Source organism: Python bivittatus, unplaced genomic scaffold (assembly GCF_059951505.1).
Source record: "Python bivittatus isolate LINGU-HERP-01145 unplaced genomic scaffold, Pbiv_v1 ctg000320_np1212, whole genome shotgun sequence".
NCBI classification, from domain to species: Eukaryota; Metazoa; Chordata; class Lepidosauria; order Squamata; family Pythonidae; genus Python; species Python bivittatus.
Window position 1 is genome coordinate 11854769 of NW_028277052.1, and position 17601 is coordinate 11872369.

General features: G+C 41.0%; 1 protein-coding gene across 1 annotated transcript; it reads left to right on the forward strand.

Moving 5' to 3' along the window:
* The first annotated feature begins 765 nt into the window (after positions 1 to 765).
* On the forward strand, positions 766 to 14695 carry MSANTD2 (Myb/SANT DNA binding domain containing 2). The gene is made up of 4 exons (XM_088139102.1): positions 766 to 1288; positions 10095 to 10353; positions 12169 to 12229; positions 13115 to 14695. The coding sequence occupies exons 1-4, from the start codon at positions 776 to 778 to the stop codon at positions 13965 to 13967; spliced, it is 1686 nt and encodes a 561-aa protein (XP_087995228.1). The 5' UTR covers positions 766 to 775; the 3' UTR covers positions 13968 to 14695.
* Positions 14696 to 17601: the final 2906 nt, after the last annotated feature.

Below are 17601 nucleotides of genomic sequence, written 5' to 3' on the forward strand. Positions count from 1 at the left end.
GGTGGGGGGTTTGTTTTGCTCCTCTGGTAGTTCAAGGCAGGCCACAGCACATAAACAGAGAGCAAACCCCATCCCATTTTAGCACTGAAGATGTTACCTAGCCTGGTAATGAAACGTTTGCAAGAAAAGAACCAAGCTCAGAGAACCCCAAGGACTCCACAGTTCAACCCTGAGCTACACATATTCACCTCTATAGGCATTAAACGCAAGGATTTGTTATTCGGCTTATTTGCTCCAGATTCAATCCCTGCTTCTCGAGTTCCACGTGGTTGGAGGTAAGAGGAATTGGACTTCACCCCAGACTCGGTATCCCCCACCCCAGGCTCAGCTTTAGGGAAGCAGCCAAGTTTCCTGGATTTGCACCAACACTGCTAGGCTACGCATAAGGAGGGCGAAGGGAACCCAGAGAAAGAAGCAGCCAACTTTATTCCCTTTATTCCAGAGCTCCTCAACCTCGGCAACTTTAAGATGCGTGGACTTCAACTCCCAGAATTCCCCAGCCAGCATGGCTGGCTGGGGAATTCTGGGAGTTGAAGTCCACCCATCTTAAAGCTGCCGAGGTTGAGGATCCCTGCTTTATTCCTTCGCATCTCAGCCGCGGCTGGGCAGGAAGCCCCGCCCACCCCGCCACGTGCTGGGCCACGCCCCCGCGCGCGGATCTCCGCTTTCCCTTTGTATTCCCCGCTCTCGGCTCTCCAGCTGCCGTCGCCTGGCGGAAGCCCAACCCACTGGATTCTCCCCGTCACTTCCGCCCGCTCAGCCCCGCAGTCCCAATATGGCGGCGCCCTGTGGCTCCTCACAGCTCTCCGCCGCCGAGTCGCCGCTGAAGATCCCCAAGATGGAGGTGCTGTCTCCCGGTTCCCCCGGAGCGCTGAGCGACGGCAACCCCAGCCTCTCCGACCCTTCCACGCCCAGCGGCGCCTCCCCGTTGGGCCCCGCCGGGTCGGGGTCGGGGTCGGCGGCGGCGGCGGCGGCTACCTCAGCGGGGGCCGGGGCCGGTTCGGGGGGAGGCGGCGTCGGGGCCTCTCCCTCCGTCTCCTTTTCCCCGGGCGGCACCGCCGCCGCCGCGGCCTGCCGGGGCATGTCGTGGACGCCGGCCGAGACCAACGCGCTGATCGCCGTGTGGGGCAACGAGCGGCTGGTGGAGGCGCGCTACCAGCAGTTGGAGGGCGCCGGTACCGTCTTCGGCAGCAAGGCTCCCGGGCCCGCGATGTACGAGCGCGTCTCCCGGGCGCTGGCCGAGCTGGGCTACGAGCGGACGCCCTCGCAGTGCCGAGAGCGCATCAAGGTAGGGAGCGCGGCCGCCGCCGAGCGGGGATGCTGGGGGACGCGGCGCTCTCCTGAGGAGGGGGGGCGAAGCGAAGCCCCCCAGCCCGGCCCTCCGCTCCCCTCCTTCGTGGGGGCTGCTCTGCCAGCGGTCGGCGGTTCCCCGAGGATGCGGGGCGGGCAGCGCCCCCCCTCCACACTCTCGAGTCGGGCCCCCGCGGTCCCTCGCGACCGGTGCGAAGGGCTGCCGATCAGCGCCTTGACGTTGCTGGGCTAGGTTCAGAAAGCACATGGCCCGCGACTCAAAACAACCCTCCCCTCCGCCCCCCTACCCGAGCAAGGGCGGTCTTGCTCATCTTTAAGATTTTGTGAAGGGGCGAGGGGGTTCTCGCTTAAGATGGGGTGACCCCCGCCTGTTTAAACAAGAACAATGCATTACAAGCAAAAACCAAAGCACCCTTCGGGGATCCAAGCAAGCAGGATGCGATGGGTCAGGGTGAATAAGGTTAGGGATGAGAAGCGGAGGCTTGGGTTGCGTCCAGGAGTCAAGTTAAGCTCTGGGGTGGTTGTTTGTTTTTAAGTTCATTTGGGGCAGAGTTCAGAGGTGTTGCGAAGAATTGTAAGTCCTAACGGTGAAGAAAGGTATTTAAGCGTTGAGTCAGATTGTTTTAGCCCTCTGGAGTAAAGAGGATTCATTCTCAGGTCAGTGGAGAGAACCTGGTTGGCTCTGTTTGGGGACTTTAAGCTTAACTGTTACTAGGTTAGACTGGGAAAGGGAAATGGTGACATTTATGGGGGGAAAGCTCTAGGAAATGAGTGGGGAGAGTCATGTGGAATGTGGTTAGACCTTGTGCTTTATAAAGATCCTTGATGTAGAAAACTTCAGAAGGATCTTTGAGAATACCAAAAACACTCCTGCAAATAATCTGCTTTGATTTTCTGCTGGATTACAAAGACAGGAGTAGTTACAGAAGGACACATATGTGGATTGATTAAAGTGGGAAATATGGGCTTTTTTGAGCTGAATGAATGCTTCCCTCTTTAAAAAGTAACAGTGCCTTGTGTTATTGTAGTTTAGAGAATTTTTCTTCATGATACTTTACCTTAAACATCAAAGCAACATTAGTCAGCATAAGATGTAGTATCTTTTTTTCTATGAGAGATTATGAAGTTGTTAAAGATACCAGCTATGAAGTGCAGTAAAGATTGTTCTTTCATTCATTTGCTAATTTAGAGTACAAATGATCTGTAGAATAGCAGAATGTTTATATGTTTGCTGATACTGAAAATAGTGCCAGCATGACTACCTAACTCTCTAAAGAACTATGTTCTGTGCTTTGTATTTCTTTTCTATTTTGGTTATTTGAATCAAATAGTAACGAAAAGAAACTAACTTTATTTTCAGTCTGTTAGAATTAATACAAAAGTGGGTGTGAGTATTTCTTGATAAATCCTGTGTTTACTTCCCCTTGCTTTAGTGATCATAAAAAGACCCCTGCTAGATCAGGCTAAGACCCCATCTAGCCCCGCTTTCTGTGGCTTATTGGCGAACCAGGTGCATTTGGGAAACTCAGAAGCATGGACAGTAAGACAGTTTGACTTTATATTCCAAACTGACCAGAAGCATCTTCCAGCTTCAATGAAGATAGATCTCTATTTAACATGTTTATGTCCCACACCTCATATAGATCTAGGAAAATGACGAGGATAATAACATGCAATAAAAACTTGTATTAGATCAAAACCTAACACCAGAAAGAAATAAAACCTTTTGAAAACACTAAGTAAGCCACATCCCAAAACATAACAAAAAGCTACAATGGGAGGGGGGAAAATCTACCTGTACTTGACAAGCTATGAAATCTAGTCTACATAGGCAAGTCTTGCTCTTGTGACTGGATGTGTAAAACAAGCAGCAGGCAAGAGGGACTTCCTCAGAAGAGGGAGTTCCAAAATCTTGGTGCAGTAACAATAAATGGCTCTTCCATAGCCTCAGCCAGACCAGTTATGTTTTGTAATTGATCAGATAGTCTTTATACATGATGGTATAACGTGGTAGGTTGGGTTAGCACAAATAGTCTGTTGGATTCCTTAGTTGTAAACCACACAGAGCTGTGATTCTAGAACTGCCATCTAGCTTTGTACATTCCCAATCTATACAGCCTGAATTTAGGGAAAACTGTTTTGATATCACCCAGTGTACTAAATCTTTTCTTAAATTTATGATTGACTTCTGTGGCTTTGTAGGCAGAATAGAAGGTTTTAAGATTTACTGATGGGTTCTAACTGTAGTACAGTCAATGTATACAAGTGTCCATTCTGATATTTACTTTGGTTAACATAATCTTAGGAGGAAGGATCACTGAGTATTTTTTAAGGCAGATAATGCTCAAAGAATTATTTTAATATTTCTAATACTCATGATAGTATTTATATGTTAACTATTTCTAAAACAGTGTTGGTTTGCTCTTGAAATGAAATTAAAATGTAAGTACATCAACATGCTTTTGCTTTTTGGTCATACTTGTGTTCTTTCATGATTCATCACTTTGGGCAATTTCTAGAGATTTGTCTTATTGGTTATATTTCAATACAGTTCCTTGCAGAGTATTAACAATGCAGTCATACAGACCTCTATGTGAGAAGAAACCCAAATGAATGTAGTGTGTTTAGGATTGCAGTAATGACCCAGTGGAATGATCTCTGGACTTGAAAGGGGATTTGCATGTATTTGAACTATCCATTGCTTCTTATGGTAGATCTAAGGACAAGCAGAAACTTTGTAAAATTCTTTCTGCTAAAATTATTAAGTTTTAAAATTCATAGCTTCATATGTTTTCAGACAGTTCTGGTTTTATAGGCCAGAATGTGAAACTTCTGGGTGTAGTCCATAAAGAAGTTCGGTAAAAGTGAGTGACATAAATTCTGTGTGGTCACATGTAACTTAACCTATTATGATTGTGAAATTTGCTGATTGGATTACACCTTTATTTTAATAAAATTTACTTTTGAATGAGATGTTCCATTTGTTTCTTCAGGAGTTGAGAAATGCATTTTCTAATGCATGAACGCTGCACTTTTTATTAGCCTATCAGTCATCAGATATTTGGTATGTAGGTTTCTGATGTTTATGGGTCAAATAATGCGAACATTTAACAACTGAAGGCTGTGTTTTGTAGGGAAGAGGCTATATTTTGCTGTTTCTGATGTCTGTTATAATACATTTGAAGGTTAATTAAGTTACTGACTTACTGTATTAGGCAGCTCACAACGTACAGCTTAGAAAACATATATGAAGAAATCCCTTCCCCCAACAGCATCTTTTCTCTCTCACAGTTCTCTTGGTCAACTGTGAATTTATAGATAGGCTATCTGCTTGATGTCAGAACACTTCCTCTTTAAAAGAAGGCTAATTTAAAAGATTTCATTTAAAGTATGCAATTGTAATGAAGATTGAATGCTTACTGTATATGCATTATGAGTTTAGGTTATGGTCATTGACTTATCTAGCTGACAATAAGTATTGTGAAACTTACCCTTGGGTAGAAATCCATAAGAGTGTTTGTGTGTGTGTGTGTGTGTGTATCAGTGTCTTTTTAGGCAGTGTTGTATAGTTTTCAGTTGTTGTATGAGATTCAGTCCTAAAGAAGCTTGAAAGGCTGGCCAAAATTTTGACAGTCTAAGAATCGGTGTTGCATTTCTTGACTGAAATATGTAGAAAAGCAATAAGCCAAATCTAGGGAAATGGTTTCACATCTATATGCTGTATTCTGTAAGATTACGTTTCCGGGTTTTTTTTTCATGAAAAGGTAAGAGTCATAAAAAAACAAATTGATGCTTTAACTCAAAAATCATTTAACAAACAGCAGTATGAGATAAACCTTTTATCTGGGTGGCATGTGTAAATATAACCAAAAAAAAGGCTGTGCATTCTGAACGACATTTTTTTCTACACTGAAAGATGATATAACCAAATCAAAGGGAGGTAAAGCTAGACTTAACCATTGAGAAGAAACTTCTTGTTTAAGCTGTTTCACAACAGTAATAGAAAGGTTCTATATTATCGTTTTAATATATCAAGTAAATTAGAAAAACTACAGATACCTATAGCAGTACTAATAATGATGAATAAAAATTGATTTTTTTTCAAAACTATTTAAACTCAACATTTTCTGTTCATAAATTTCCATGTTTTAAAAAAACATTAATTAATGCAATACATGAATAATGGCATTGCGGTGACCTAGGCTTCACAGAAATCACATCAGCAGTTAAATTTGTCCATAATGTATGTCATTTGAAGTCCACAAGCATCGTGTTACTTTTAAATATGGCATTATCTAGTGAAATTTTGCATACATAATGTATTAAATATTCGGCACATCTGAAGCAAGGCTGTGTGAGATTCCTTGGTGAGCTTTGGAGATGACTAATGTGAAATGATGTTGCTTGACAAGGTTGGCACAATAATGCGTCCATATGACATTTGATTTGGTACCAGTGATTTAATTAAAGAATGTAGTTCGCTTTCTTGGATGCACCTTTCCTTCTTTCTGTAGGAAAGTTAAGTCAAAGAAGCCAGCAGTTGCTTAGGTACACAGATAGATTCTCAGAACCTGTTTACCTACTAGAGAGTGCTTCAGAGCTCATGAAGATTCACCCTCTAAAAGTGTAAGACCCTATCATAAATGTATTCTTGTGTGAATAATGTATCTAAGCTTATTGCTTATCAGCACAGCATTCTTATAATTTCCAAGCTTCCATACAACCAAGCTCTTTCCCCATCCTGTTGTATATGATCCCTTTTACAATACACATGCATGTTTGCATGTGTATTTGCTGATATTTATTTTCCCTTGAAAGGTTTAGGGACTGCTAGTGCTGCAAAAACTATTTGAAATTTCAGTATGTGTGAGTATATATTTCCTTACATTTCCTTAATTTAAATGTATTTACTTAAATTTATTTATCGGACATCTTGCAGCTATGTTTTCATCAGGAAATTTTAGGGAGCTCCAGGTCCAAGTCCTCTCTCAGCTATGGAAGCTCACCAGGTGATGTTGGGTACATCTGTCTCACTGGGCTGTTGTAGGAAAAAGTGTAGGAGGAGATGCTGTGTATGGCTCCTTGAATTCTTAGATGGAAAGTGGGATGTCACTTTAACCCAGAGTAAGAAATTACACTGAGTCCGTCAACATTGCTGTAGCATTGTGCTACTGTTGCTGTGTTTATTTTTGTTTGTTTGCCTTAGCATGTTGTGGAAACCCATCTAGTGTAAACTCTGGTTTCTGCCTTGGAATGCATCTGTACAAAATCCAAAGAAAAATTAAAACAAACCAAGCCATATTATGGCATGAGGTTATATGCAAACTGGATATCTTATATCATAAAGAACAGTAACTTAACACAGTATAAGGCCATTTTTCTACTACTGCCTGCTTGACAGCTCTGTTCATTTGCCATACAGTATGGATGATTTGTTTTGCTGAATGAAGCTGTCACAGCAGATGTCTTTTCCATGGAGTCACAACTAGATCCCTGAGCTTTTCTATTACTCCGTCCCTAATTCCCCTACTCTGTGTCTCAGCAGGCCGATTGGTGCAATCCATTTGAAGTCTGGGTTCTTACAATTATTCTGAATACCCAGTAGGATTACTGCTGGGTCAGGTTGCTCCTGTCCTATTGAAAGAGGCCACTAAAAAGGACTTTCTCAAACACTTGGGGCTTAATTTGGTGTTAAAAAGTGTTTGTGGATGGTGGAATTCCCAGATGATCTTATCAGAGCATGTGAAGACATCCTGGTTAATTTCCTGGGAGGGACTGTTTATTTTAGCTTGGTTCTTAATAAAAGCATTTAGCATATTTTAGAAACTCATATTAGTGATTTCTACGTTAGACTGTAGCTTGGTTAGGTGATCAGCTCTGTCACACCACTAAGCAGAAGTGTCTAGATTTTAGTGGATTCAGATCTATCTATCTATCTATCTATCTATCTATCTATCTATCTATCTATCTATCTATCTATCTATCAATCATCATATGCCACCCATCTCACAGAAACGTGACTCTAGGCAACATTCTTTTGACCTTTCAATAGGACTAAGTCTTGAACCAAAATTCTTTGCCATAAGTAGATTATGTAGCTTGCTGAAAAATGTCAAAACATGAGCAACAGCTTAAAATCTGTTTTACACTGATGGCTAGCAACATTTCCAATGTATTATCTTTTCCCTCCCCCCAAATTTAGAGAAACCATAAATAATATCCATAAGGTCTGGCGGGGAAAGGGACAAACAAAAATATGCTAATTTTTATTCAGAACAACTTGAATTGTAATTTAAGTTGACCTGAGTTTGTTAATTTTTCTTTTCTTTCTAAATATAGTGTAGCACTTTAAGGAGTAAGAAGTGTATGCATATTTTTCTGAAAGGTGTTCAGAATTGCTTGAAATGCATTTTTTTCTAAATAGGAAAAGGAGGTAGAGTATTGCAATACATAAAGAAAAAAAAATTTTAGAGGGTGGGGAACATCAAAGCCTATGTGCTAAAGCTACCTGCAGAATGATAGGAAGCTGTAGGATTTTAGAAAACCATATTATGCTAGAAATCAGGAACAAATAATTAGGACTAATCTGACTCCATAAGCCTGCAAAGTGCATGGAGGGAGCAAGGCTTTGGTCCATGTTCTTGCCAGCACTAACTTCAGAGAGTGATAGCAAATGCTTGGCATGTCACATTTCCATCCTTCTCAGACTGACTCACTGCAACTCATTAAGCAAGTTCTTGAACTGTCTTTATGCAGGAAATCCCATTTATTTATGAGCTGTTGTCTGTATCATAATCCCAACCTCTTTCTAAGGAATTTAAGGATTGACAACAGCACTGTGAAAAAGTTTTTGATTCAAGATCTGCCCCATAAGGTTAGTGGCTTACTGTGAGGTTTGTCTTGTAACTCTCCATTCTCAGTCTGATGCTCATGTTATTTTATTAGAAGTAAACAATATCCCTGGTAAGGCTTTGCCATGCATTCCAAAGTCCTTTGTTATACCTATGATGGAATAGGATGAAGCAGCTTATGCTACGGGAATAGTAAAACACACTTTACATAGCAAATTATTCTCGGTCTCCTTCATTTCCCCCCTTTTTTGCTTCTTCCACATCTCCAAAGCAATTTCATTCTTGATAACTTTCATTCAAACTTCAGGAAACTCCAAAATCAGCAAGCATGCTGATTACAATAATTCTTACCCAACTGCATGGTGAAAGATGAACTGCAGCAAAGGTATAAGGGAAATCCATATGAAAACAATTCCAACATATAAACTTTCTGGGTACAGTAAGATTTTATGCTGTTGAGGTGCTCAGATTGCTTCAGCTTCTTAGATTCTTATTCTACTTTGTTCTTTAATTCTTCTCAACATTTCTGAGTTATTGTCATCCCTTTTCTATCAATGAATTATATTTGCTCTTCATCAAAGAGCAGGTGGGATAGAATCGCACTGAACTACTTCCATCAGTGTAACTGGCAGCAGGTCAGTTCTTCCTCCTCTCTGCCTCATAATTTGCTCCTGAGAGTTGGGATAATCTGCAGATCTGTGCAGGATTGCATGGAGAGGGAAAGAAAACATTGGTACCCCATGAGTGGATTATTATTCTCATGGCATTGGATTCTCCAAAAAGTATCATGTGATGTTGTACGGGTCAATCTTAGTGGTCCTGCTTTGCTCTCAACACGGGTGATTCCAACCATTTTGGAAGTGTTTTGAGTTCATAAGAGTTTGAACTGGAAAAGCTTTGCACACTCATAGTCAATTTTCCATCTGTACCCCACCCTTTGCAATGAACTACAATAAGAAACATAATTTAAGCATTTTCCCCTAAGAACAGAAGTTGGGTGGAGTTAGAAAGAGGGGAAACCTAGAAAAGAAGCGTTTTCAGCAGTGTTTTATTTACACTTGCTTTAATGTGTAATTTGGCTTCTTACCGCCAAGTGAATGATTTAAGCAAGAGTGAAAGTGGGTAATATCTGATTGAGGCAGGGTATATAAGATGCCTAAAAATCTAGCCTGGACTGTTGGGTTTAATGTTTTATTATTAGACCTGACCATCTTAGTACTGTGTGTTTAATATTTGATCGTGGGAATACAGAGCATTATTGATTTCACTTCTTTTAAATTTCAGCAGCTTCCCAAGAGACAGAGTGAGTTAGTAAGGATGCAAACTATGTAAGTAATATATTTTACTAGCTAAAGAGTTTAGGCCAACATTTTTAAAACAACTTCTTAATTGTTTTCTTTTTTGGAGTAAGGGACAATCCAGCTGTCTGCTTTTGGTGACTCCTCTCTCTCTCTCCCTCCCTCTCTCTCTCTCTCTTTCTCTTTCTCCCACCCTCCCTCTCTTTTCCTTAAGCTTCAAACTATGGGTACCACAGTAGCTGTTCTTTCTCTTCCTTTTGTAAAGGTGTATATCTTATGGGCTTGTCAGTATCTGACTGGGAGGTTTTAGTTTTGCATACTATAGCAAGCTTGGGGATTAAGAAGGGAAAGCTTTGGCAATAAAGGACAAATAAATGGAACTGATACCTTAAAATTATTATCTAGACGTGTTGTCCTCTTGTGGCAAATATAAAAATACAAGTGCTCCTTGCTGTGAACTTTAAATGGCTGTGAAGATTCAACTTGGCCTTAAAACTACTTCATAATATCCTGTTTGGTTAAAAGAATCTAATATGCGTGGCAGAGTTTAGAACAAAGTTAAAGAAAAATAAAAATGGCATAAGAGGTGTAGAAGTTGGCCACTATAAACTAACAGGCATGTTTTCTGTCTTAGACCCTTCGCAGGTGTTACAGCCGAGTGAAGGAACATGGTGTGGGCAAAAGAAAAAGCAGTTACACATTTGAACAGTTGGAGCAGGTCTTTGGTCAAGGAGGATGGGATTCTCAACTCTGCCAACCAGTGCTCATCAATAGCAGTGGCTTATATCAAGAGCTGGAGTCTGATGGTAGCACAATGGAGGAATATTCGCAGGACGAATGGGGGAACCATAGTCAGGATCTTTACTGTTATCAACCAGGCGACCAAGAGTTAGGTAAGATGTGGCAAACCTTACCAATACACTGGTGATTGCTAATTGGTGCCACTGCAACTTCTGTTGCAAGCATGGACTAGCCTTTCTCTTTTGTACATCTTAATGTTCCATGCCTTGAATTTGAGGTTGAGATATCTCATTTTAAGTAAGGAAATGAGGCGGTGCTAACTCTTATTTAGTTAGACGGTTTGACACTCCATCTGCTTGTATATTTATTTATTCATTTATATTTCATCTCTCTTCCAGGAGTTCTAGATGTCATGTATTCTCTCCTCCAGTTTTTCCTCACATATACAATTCTGTGAGATTGTCTGAGCGATAGTGACTGATCCAAGGTCAGCTTCCAAGGTCGAGGGAGGACTTGAATTTGGGTCAACCTGATCCAGGCCCAAAACATTAATCACCGTGGGGCTCTCTTAGTGTACTGTAGTTATATATGCCCAACATCAATAGCTTGTTCATATTTTTGATGCACTAAAAGCTCTCGAGATCTCTACTCTCAAGTCAGATTTCAGAAAACGCAGTTAAATATTGAGAGTTTTGCTTTACACAATGAGACCTCCTGTTAATGTACTAATTGAAGGCAAGGGGTTCCATCATTTGAACTGAGAGAGGGCATGGCCTCCACAGAGACTTGTCATTTGCATGATGATGTAATCCTGCAAACAGTGCAGATTGCAATGGAAATATCCATAGCATCAAAAGGCCTTTCCAGTACGATACAGTACAGTAAGTTTTCACTGTATTGTAGTACTTTGTTTATTGTCCCAGTTAACAGCTGCCATTTGAATAGGCAAACACACTTTTTTTGTCTTTAGTATTAATTGGTATTAATTATTTGATGTAAGCTAGAAATTGGTTTATGAAGTGATATTTGGTATCAGAATGGCCTTTGGCCTCTTGCTTAAGAGTATAATATTTATGAGTCTAACTTTTATTCTCCAGAGCGTTTACCTTTAAAATACTCCAGAAATCCAGCTTTTAATACTCAACCTATAGGAACTATGTTCCTATAAGGATGCCCTCGTGCCCTGGTCACCTCATGACTGGATTATTGCAGTGTGCTGTACATGGGGCTACCCTTGAAGACCACCTGGAAGCTACAGCTGGCTCAAAATGCAGTGGTGTGAGCAGTAATGGACGCCTCCCTCTGTGCCCATGTGTCACCACTGCTATGCGAGCTGCATTGGCTGCCAGTTGGCTTCTGAGTGCAATTCAGGGTGCTGGATATTACCTATAAAGCCCCGTATGGTATTGAGCCTGGATACCTGAGAGACCACTGGTCTCCATTCATTTCTGCCCACCCAATATGATCCAGCAGAGTGGGTGTGCTCCAGGTTGCCTCCATTAAATGTTGCCATCTTGTGGGACCTAAGAAGCCTGCCTTCTCTTTGCGGCCCTCCTCTGCCCAAAATGGCATCCCCCCAGAGATAAGGACAGCACGCTCTCTCCTAAGTTCCAGAAAGCTTTGAAAACTTGGCTCTGGTCCCAGGCCTGGGGTTGATGTTTAATATTTGTTCAATGCCCCCTGTTTTCTGTTGTTGTTTTTGCCATCTATTAGATTATTTTAGCCTGGGCTGCCTGTGTGATTCAACGTTTTTAGCTGTTTTTATGTTTTTCCTAGTTTTGTATGCCACCCAGAGTCCACTGGAGTTGGGCAGCCAATAAATTTAAATAAATAGATAAGTAAACAAACTACAGTGGTGCCTGTATTCATACTGAAATTGAACACCATTGTAATCAGGATATAATTGCATTTTAAAGTAGCAAAGCTCAGTTGTTACAAATTATTTTAGCCTCTGCCTTACCTTTTAGATGAAATGCCGGCAGTGAAGAAATCACTGAAGATAAAGCAGGAATCTTCAGAAGAGTCTCAGTAAGTACCTTGAATGTTCTGTCTGTGAATTAAGACTCTGAAAGCATCTGCACTTTTCAATGGTAATATAACGGTCTCAACCTTTCCAGCTGAACTGGATCAAAATGATGCTGATGAAGTAGGGCTTTATCCTTGGAAAGTTACAGTGTCTAGCAACTCTGCATGTGTATCGTGAGTGGCCGTGCAAATATTGGCTGTGTTTGCACTGCTTCATACTGGCAGTGCCCTGAATGCGAGGAACCGGATGAAAGCCTATCCAGATGACTCAGTGGATAGACAGAATTGGTCAGGAGGAACCTTCCCATATCTGTGAGATGGGTTGAGCTGAGAGTAAGTTTCCATAGCTCCTAGTTTCCACAACTGAGACTTAAACCTGGGTCTTCCTGGTCTTAATTCAGCTCCTTAATCACTACACCACATTGGCTCTCTTTATAAGATTGTGCTTCTGTCTGGTAATTGCCTTAGATACAAGCATGTGGCAATTCCCATCACTTCTCAGAATATTTGCCACCCAGGATTCATGAACACAGTGCCTTATACAAATCAGACTACTGGTTCAATTTGCTTAGCATCATCCATACTGGACCAGTAGTATCTCCCCTGTTTTCAGGCAGCAAACTTTCCTAACCCAAACTGGAGAGGCCAGAAATTGAATTTGGTTCCATTTTGCATGCAAAGCGTGGGCTCGACATGAGATACCACATTGCTTCATACTACAGGTGGGTTTAAGATACTATTGTGAATTTCTCTAGCAACAATTGATCCTTAGCATCTGATAGTCCTGTTTATGTCTATTGCTATTTGTGATTGCATCCTTTCTTTTGTTCTAATCTCCTTAATTGCCTGCCTTAAAACTTAGTATTCTTGTGTTCTTTTTATTTAAAGGAAGCGCGACGTAATGCAGAATATTGTACAGATCTTGGAATCCGTCCAGTTAAAATGGGAATTATTTCAAAGTTGGGCAGACTTTTCTAGGCTACACCTTTCTAACAAACTGGCCATATTTGGGATTGGTTATAATACACGGTGGAAGGAGGATATCCGCTACCACTATGCTGAGATCAGTTCCCAAGTTCCCCTTGGCAAGCGACTCCGGGAATATTTCAACTCGGAAAAGCCAGAGGGCAGGATCATCATGACGAGGGTACAGAAAATGAACTGGAAGAATGTTTACTACAAATTCTTAGAGATTACTATTAGTGAAGCCAGATGCCTAGAGTTACACATGGAGATTGACTGGATACCTATTGCTCACTCCAAGCCAACGGGTGGAAATATTGTCCAGTATTTGTTACCTGGAGGCATTCCAAAGAGCCCTGGTCTGTACGCCATCGGCTATGAAGATTGTCACGAGAAGCCACCATCTCCTGATCACGAGGGCATCAGCCAAGAGCCCGAAAATGAGACTCTGGGGGAAACCGAAATGCCCTTGTCACAAGCTTCCCTCAAAGTGGAAATGGAGCCCACTAGAATCATCTATTGTTACCTCGGCATTGCTGAGGTCAGAACTCTCCAGCAGTGCTTGTTTTTACATTTTCAGGCCAACACCAAAACCTTCAGCAAAGAGTGGGTTGGAATCAATGGATTTTTATCACAGAACTGCATTGTGGACCCAGGAATTTCCCCTAAGTCTATTTACATTAAATTTGTCGAAGTGGAGAGGGACTTCCTTTCTGCTGGATCTTTGGTAGAGTGCCTGGAAAAAGCCATTGGATACCCCTTGAAATTTAACAACTGACTCTCATCCTTTATAAGGATCAGGACTTTGTAAGTATCACCTGTGGCATTTTGGGCATCTTATTATACAAGACTGGGCAAAATCAACTGTTCTAACTGAACTGAAATGAGGAGGACACTTGTAGGGGAGTTTACAAAAGTGTATCTCAAGTCAGTAAAATATGCTGTTTACTTCCTTGGGCCAGTTAGCTGGTTTTATAAAGAAAAGGACTTTGAAAGGGAGCTTTGTAAATACGGCAACTATTGGTACATTCCACGTTGGATGAACGTACATGTTAAGTTTCTTATGAAAAAGCTGTTTTCCACAATGTCTCATTTTTACACATGTGTCTCTCAAGCGTGATTACGGTTATGTAATAAATAAGCAATAGATAATGAGTTTAAACCCAGTCACACAAGACTGTTTTTCAGTGCCACCGTTAGCACCTCTTGTATATAATTTAGCATTTCAGTTTCTTCACCCATCAAGTGTTCTTACAATTTTCAACCAGTGTTGCCTGCAAAAACTTCTGTTTCTGTGATGTATCCCACTTTACTAGTAGTGTTGCCATATCACCTTTTTTATTTTTGTTTTTGTTTTGTTTACATTAAAGTCATCCATGGCCTTTTAAAAAATATTTAGTTAACGTCTGTGTGGCAGTGAAAGTAACTCAGCCGCTGGGAAGCATTTTTTCAAACCATGCTTTTATCAAATACAATCAAAGCTGTGAGAAGGGGTGGGCTTGGGTGGGGGCTGGGGAGTTATGGACCAGGGGAGTAAGCATTTTTAATGCCTCATTAAAATGTTCTGATATAAATCCCATTGCGCTGCTGGCAAGTGCCAGATTTTTTTATTTCGTTTTTTACAAACCTCATTGATCAGTGGAAGTTGTGACATACAATGAATGTGTCAGTCCAAATAAAAACAAACAAATGTGGATTTTCAGAAATGTGTTTTCTTGCTTGATTGTATCTTTATGAAGATGTGTACTGGCATTTTTTAAAAATGTTTTATTTATTATATATATATTTTAATTATTTTGAATGTCTGTATATTCATACATTAGCATTGTCTTCAGAAGAAGAAAAAAGCCCTCAGGATGGCTTATCATGCAAAATCAGTACAGTATTATATGAATAAATATCTATAACAAATATAACATTTCCTAATAAAAATGCAACGTTCTGTATAAAAAATTATTTTCCATCTGCTTGCTGAAGGATCCTCATAATTTTGCAGGCCTCTGGATGCTTCATTGGGGAAAGCATGTGCCATTATCAATCTGTGATCTCTTTGGGCCTGCTTTTCTAGCTCCCCCAAAATGGCCAACATTTGTGCAAAAGGATAAACCAAAGTTCTACAGAACTCTGCTTCTTGTTCACCATCAAGAATATTGGACCTGGCCAAGTTGGCTCCTTCAATTATCATGAATTTGCTTGTAGGAAAAAGCTTAGCTTTGTTTTCCAAACCAGATTTCTAGTTGGTGACTGCCAGTAAAGTCAGATATCATAAGCTAACTTTGAATCCTAACTTCAAACTCAGAATTCCCATTTTGGGCATCACAGTAAATGTTTTCTTCAAAGCAAGTCCCTAGTTCCTGAAGCTTATTCTTGCTCTTGGAAGAATACGAATGGTGCATCAGGATGTTCTGGAATTCTCAGTGACCTGATAGTGGTATGCAGTGCAGGGTCCACCTTAACACACAGGCAAGTGTTTGGGCAGGAGCAACCCCCTGAAGTGCTCTAAAGTAAGGGACGTATAATTTCCAGTCCCAGGGCTACATGGCCCACCAAAAACTTCTCTAGCCCCAGAGATTGCTGCCCAGTTGTAGTTTTTAATGTGACAGAAGGAGGGAAATAATGAACTACTTGGGAAGTTATCATATTAATAATGCTTCACTGAAATTTTAAATAGGGACAACGGCAAATATATTATTGTCAAGAAAACTACATGGAAATGTTCATGAAAACACTTAGAGTCAAACTCAGCTTGAGAGGGTCGTTATCTTTATGTTTTAAATGTAAATTAAGGGGGATTTATCTTTTTATTCTGGTGCACCTGCTCTTCAGGAAATGTAGTTTAGTGTTCCACTCAAGTTTCAGTACAACATTAGGTCCAAATAAACTAATGCACCAAGCAACTCACGCTCCTCGTCCACTATTTTATTCCTCAAAGAGAGCAGCTTTTGGCTTGTGCTCCTATAGAGCTGAAAGCAAATCACTCTCTAAATTAAGTGCTTGCATACTCAAAAGATGCGATGTATTTACCTTTGGCAGATGCTCTGTGGGTATGAAATATGCGCTTTGACAATGAAAATGCCAACGTAAAGGTCACTGAGCTCTATCAGACATCGATTCAGAATCACCGTATATTCTTCAGTCAGGAGAGAATTTGCCAAAATGTTGTGAAATGTCTTAAAGATGTATACGTGTTCATAATTCATAGTATTTTGTAGGATTCTACCATTTCGGCAGCATGTCTGAAAATATGTTTCTGAGGGGTTGAAGTGTTGCTGTCTGAGCTTGTGTGTAATTGCGTCACTTTTTCACAAACAGGATGTGATCAGTTCAGTCCAGCATGCTCAGGTTCTGCATCACGTAGTATGTAATACCTGAGCACACCTGGATGGAGAGAATCGCTTTCTGAAAATAAAAGCCCATTTTGTGATTTGCCACTATTTTATGTCTCTACCCGATTAAATCCAGAAGCGGGGCAGGGTTCCCTAGTATAATAAATGTACCCAAAGAGAAAATTCAGAATCTCATCTCTATCTCGCCTGCCTTTTTCCAAGCATAAGGCTTTCCAGTCATTGTTCAGCAGTTGCTCTTCGGCTGTATTCTAACAGCTTGCATCTTTCTCTGCAATTTCATTCTCAAGATCGGACACAATGCTGAATGTTTGCTGGGGAGGAAGGAAAGTAGGGATTCTCTCCACAGGCTTCTGTGTGGCTGACCCAGGCACAGGGATTGTCCTGTGAATAATTTTGAATGGAAAGATCTACAAGCCACATAAAAATGGTTCCTGGTTATCCCAAACATTCTTCCATTTCAGGAGTATGAGTCAAGAATGGAGGAGGTAATCATTCCTGCTGTAGTAAAACCCTTGCAAATCCAGAATCGATTCAATCTGCAAGTTGTATGTCAGTAAGATCCTGTTCATGAACTCCTGTTCATCTTTCACATCTTTGACTTTTTACGATATGAATTTTTTATTTTGAATATTTGAATATATTGAATATTATTTCATATTTCACTATTACTGTCAGAATCCTCGCAATCAATCAATTACCCTGCTAGTTTGCTTGCTTCGTTTCTGCCATTACAGTAATGGGGAGGAAGGGAGGGAAGGTGGGGAGGTTAACCATTAGGTGCAGATGGACTGTTATCTAGTTCTCAGGAATGCCCAAGGTCGTACCAGCGTGAGACCCGGAGAGAATTGTGGACATGTGCAACAGAGACTCAAAGACAGAAGGGGGGAGGTGAAAGGAGAATGAGGTAAAACTAGGTTTCGGTGCGCGCAGGATTCAGGTCCAGCTATTGCCTTAGAGCTGTGCACTACTTTCCAATAAATGAATTTACTTTGAACCTGCATTGGTTTCAATGAGAGTTGCTTTCATTGGGAACTGAGTACTGCAGTTCTTACAATTGCTTTGGAA

Excerpts from the sequence above, each read along its gene's own strand:
- MSANTD2 (XM_088139102.1), top strand. The coding sequence starts at position 776 with ATGGCGGCGCCCTGTGGCTCCTCACAGCTCTCCGCCGCCGAGTCGCCG. Across the intron at positions 1,289-10,094 it reads AGTGCCGAGAGCGCATCAAG|ACCCTTCGCAGGTGTTACAG; the intron begins GTAGGGAGCGCG and ends TTTCTGTCTTAG. Across the intron at positions 12,230-13,114 it reads GAATCTTCAGAAGAGTCTCA|GAAGCGCGACGTAATGCAGA; the intron begins GTAAGTACCTTG and ends TTTTATTTAAAG.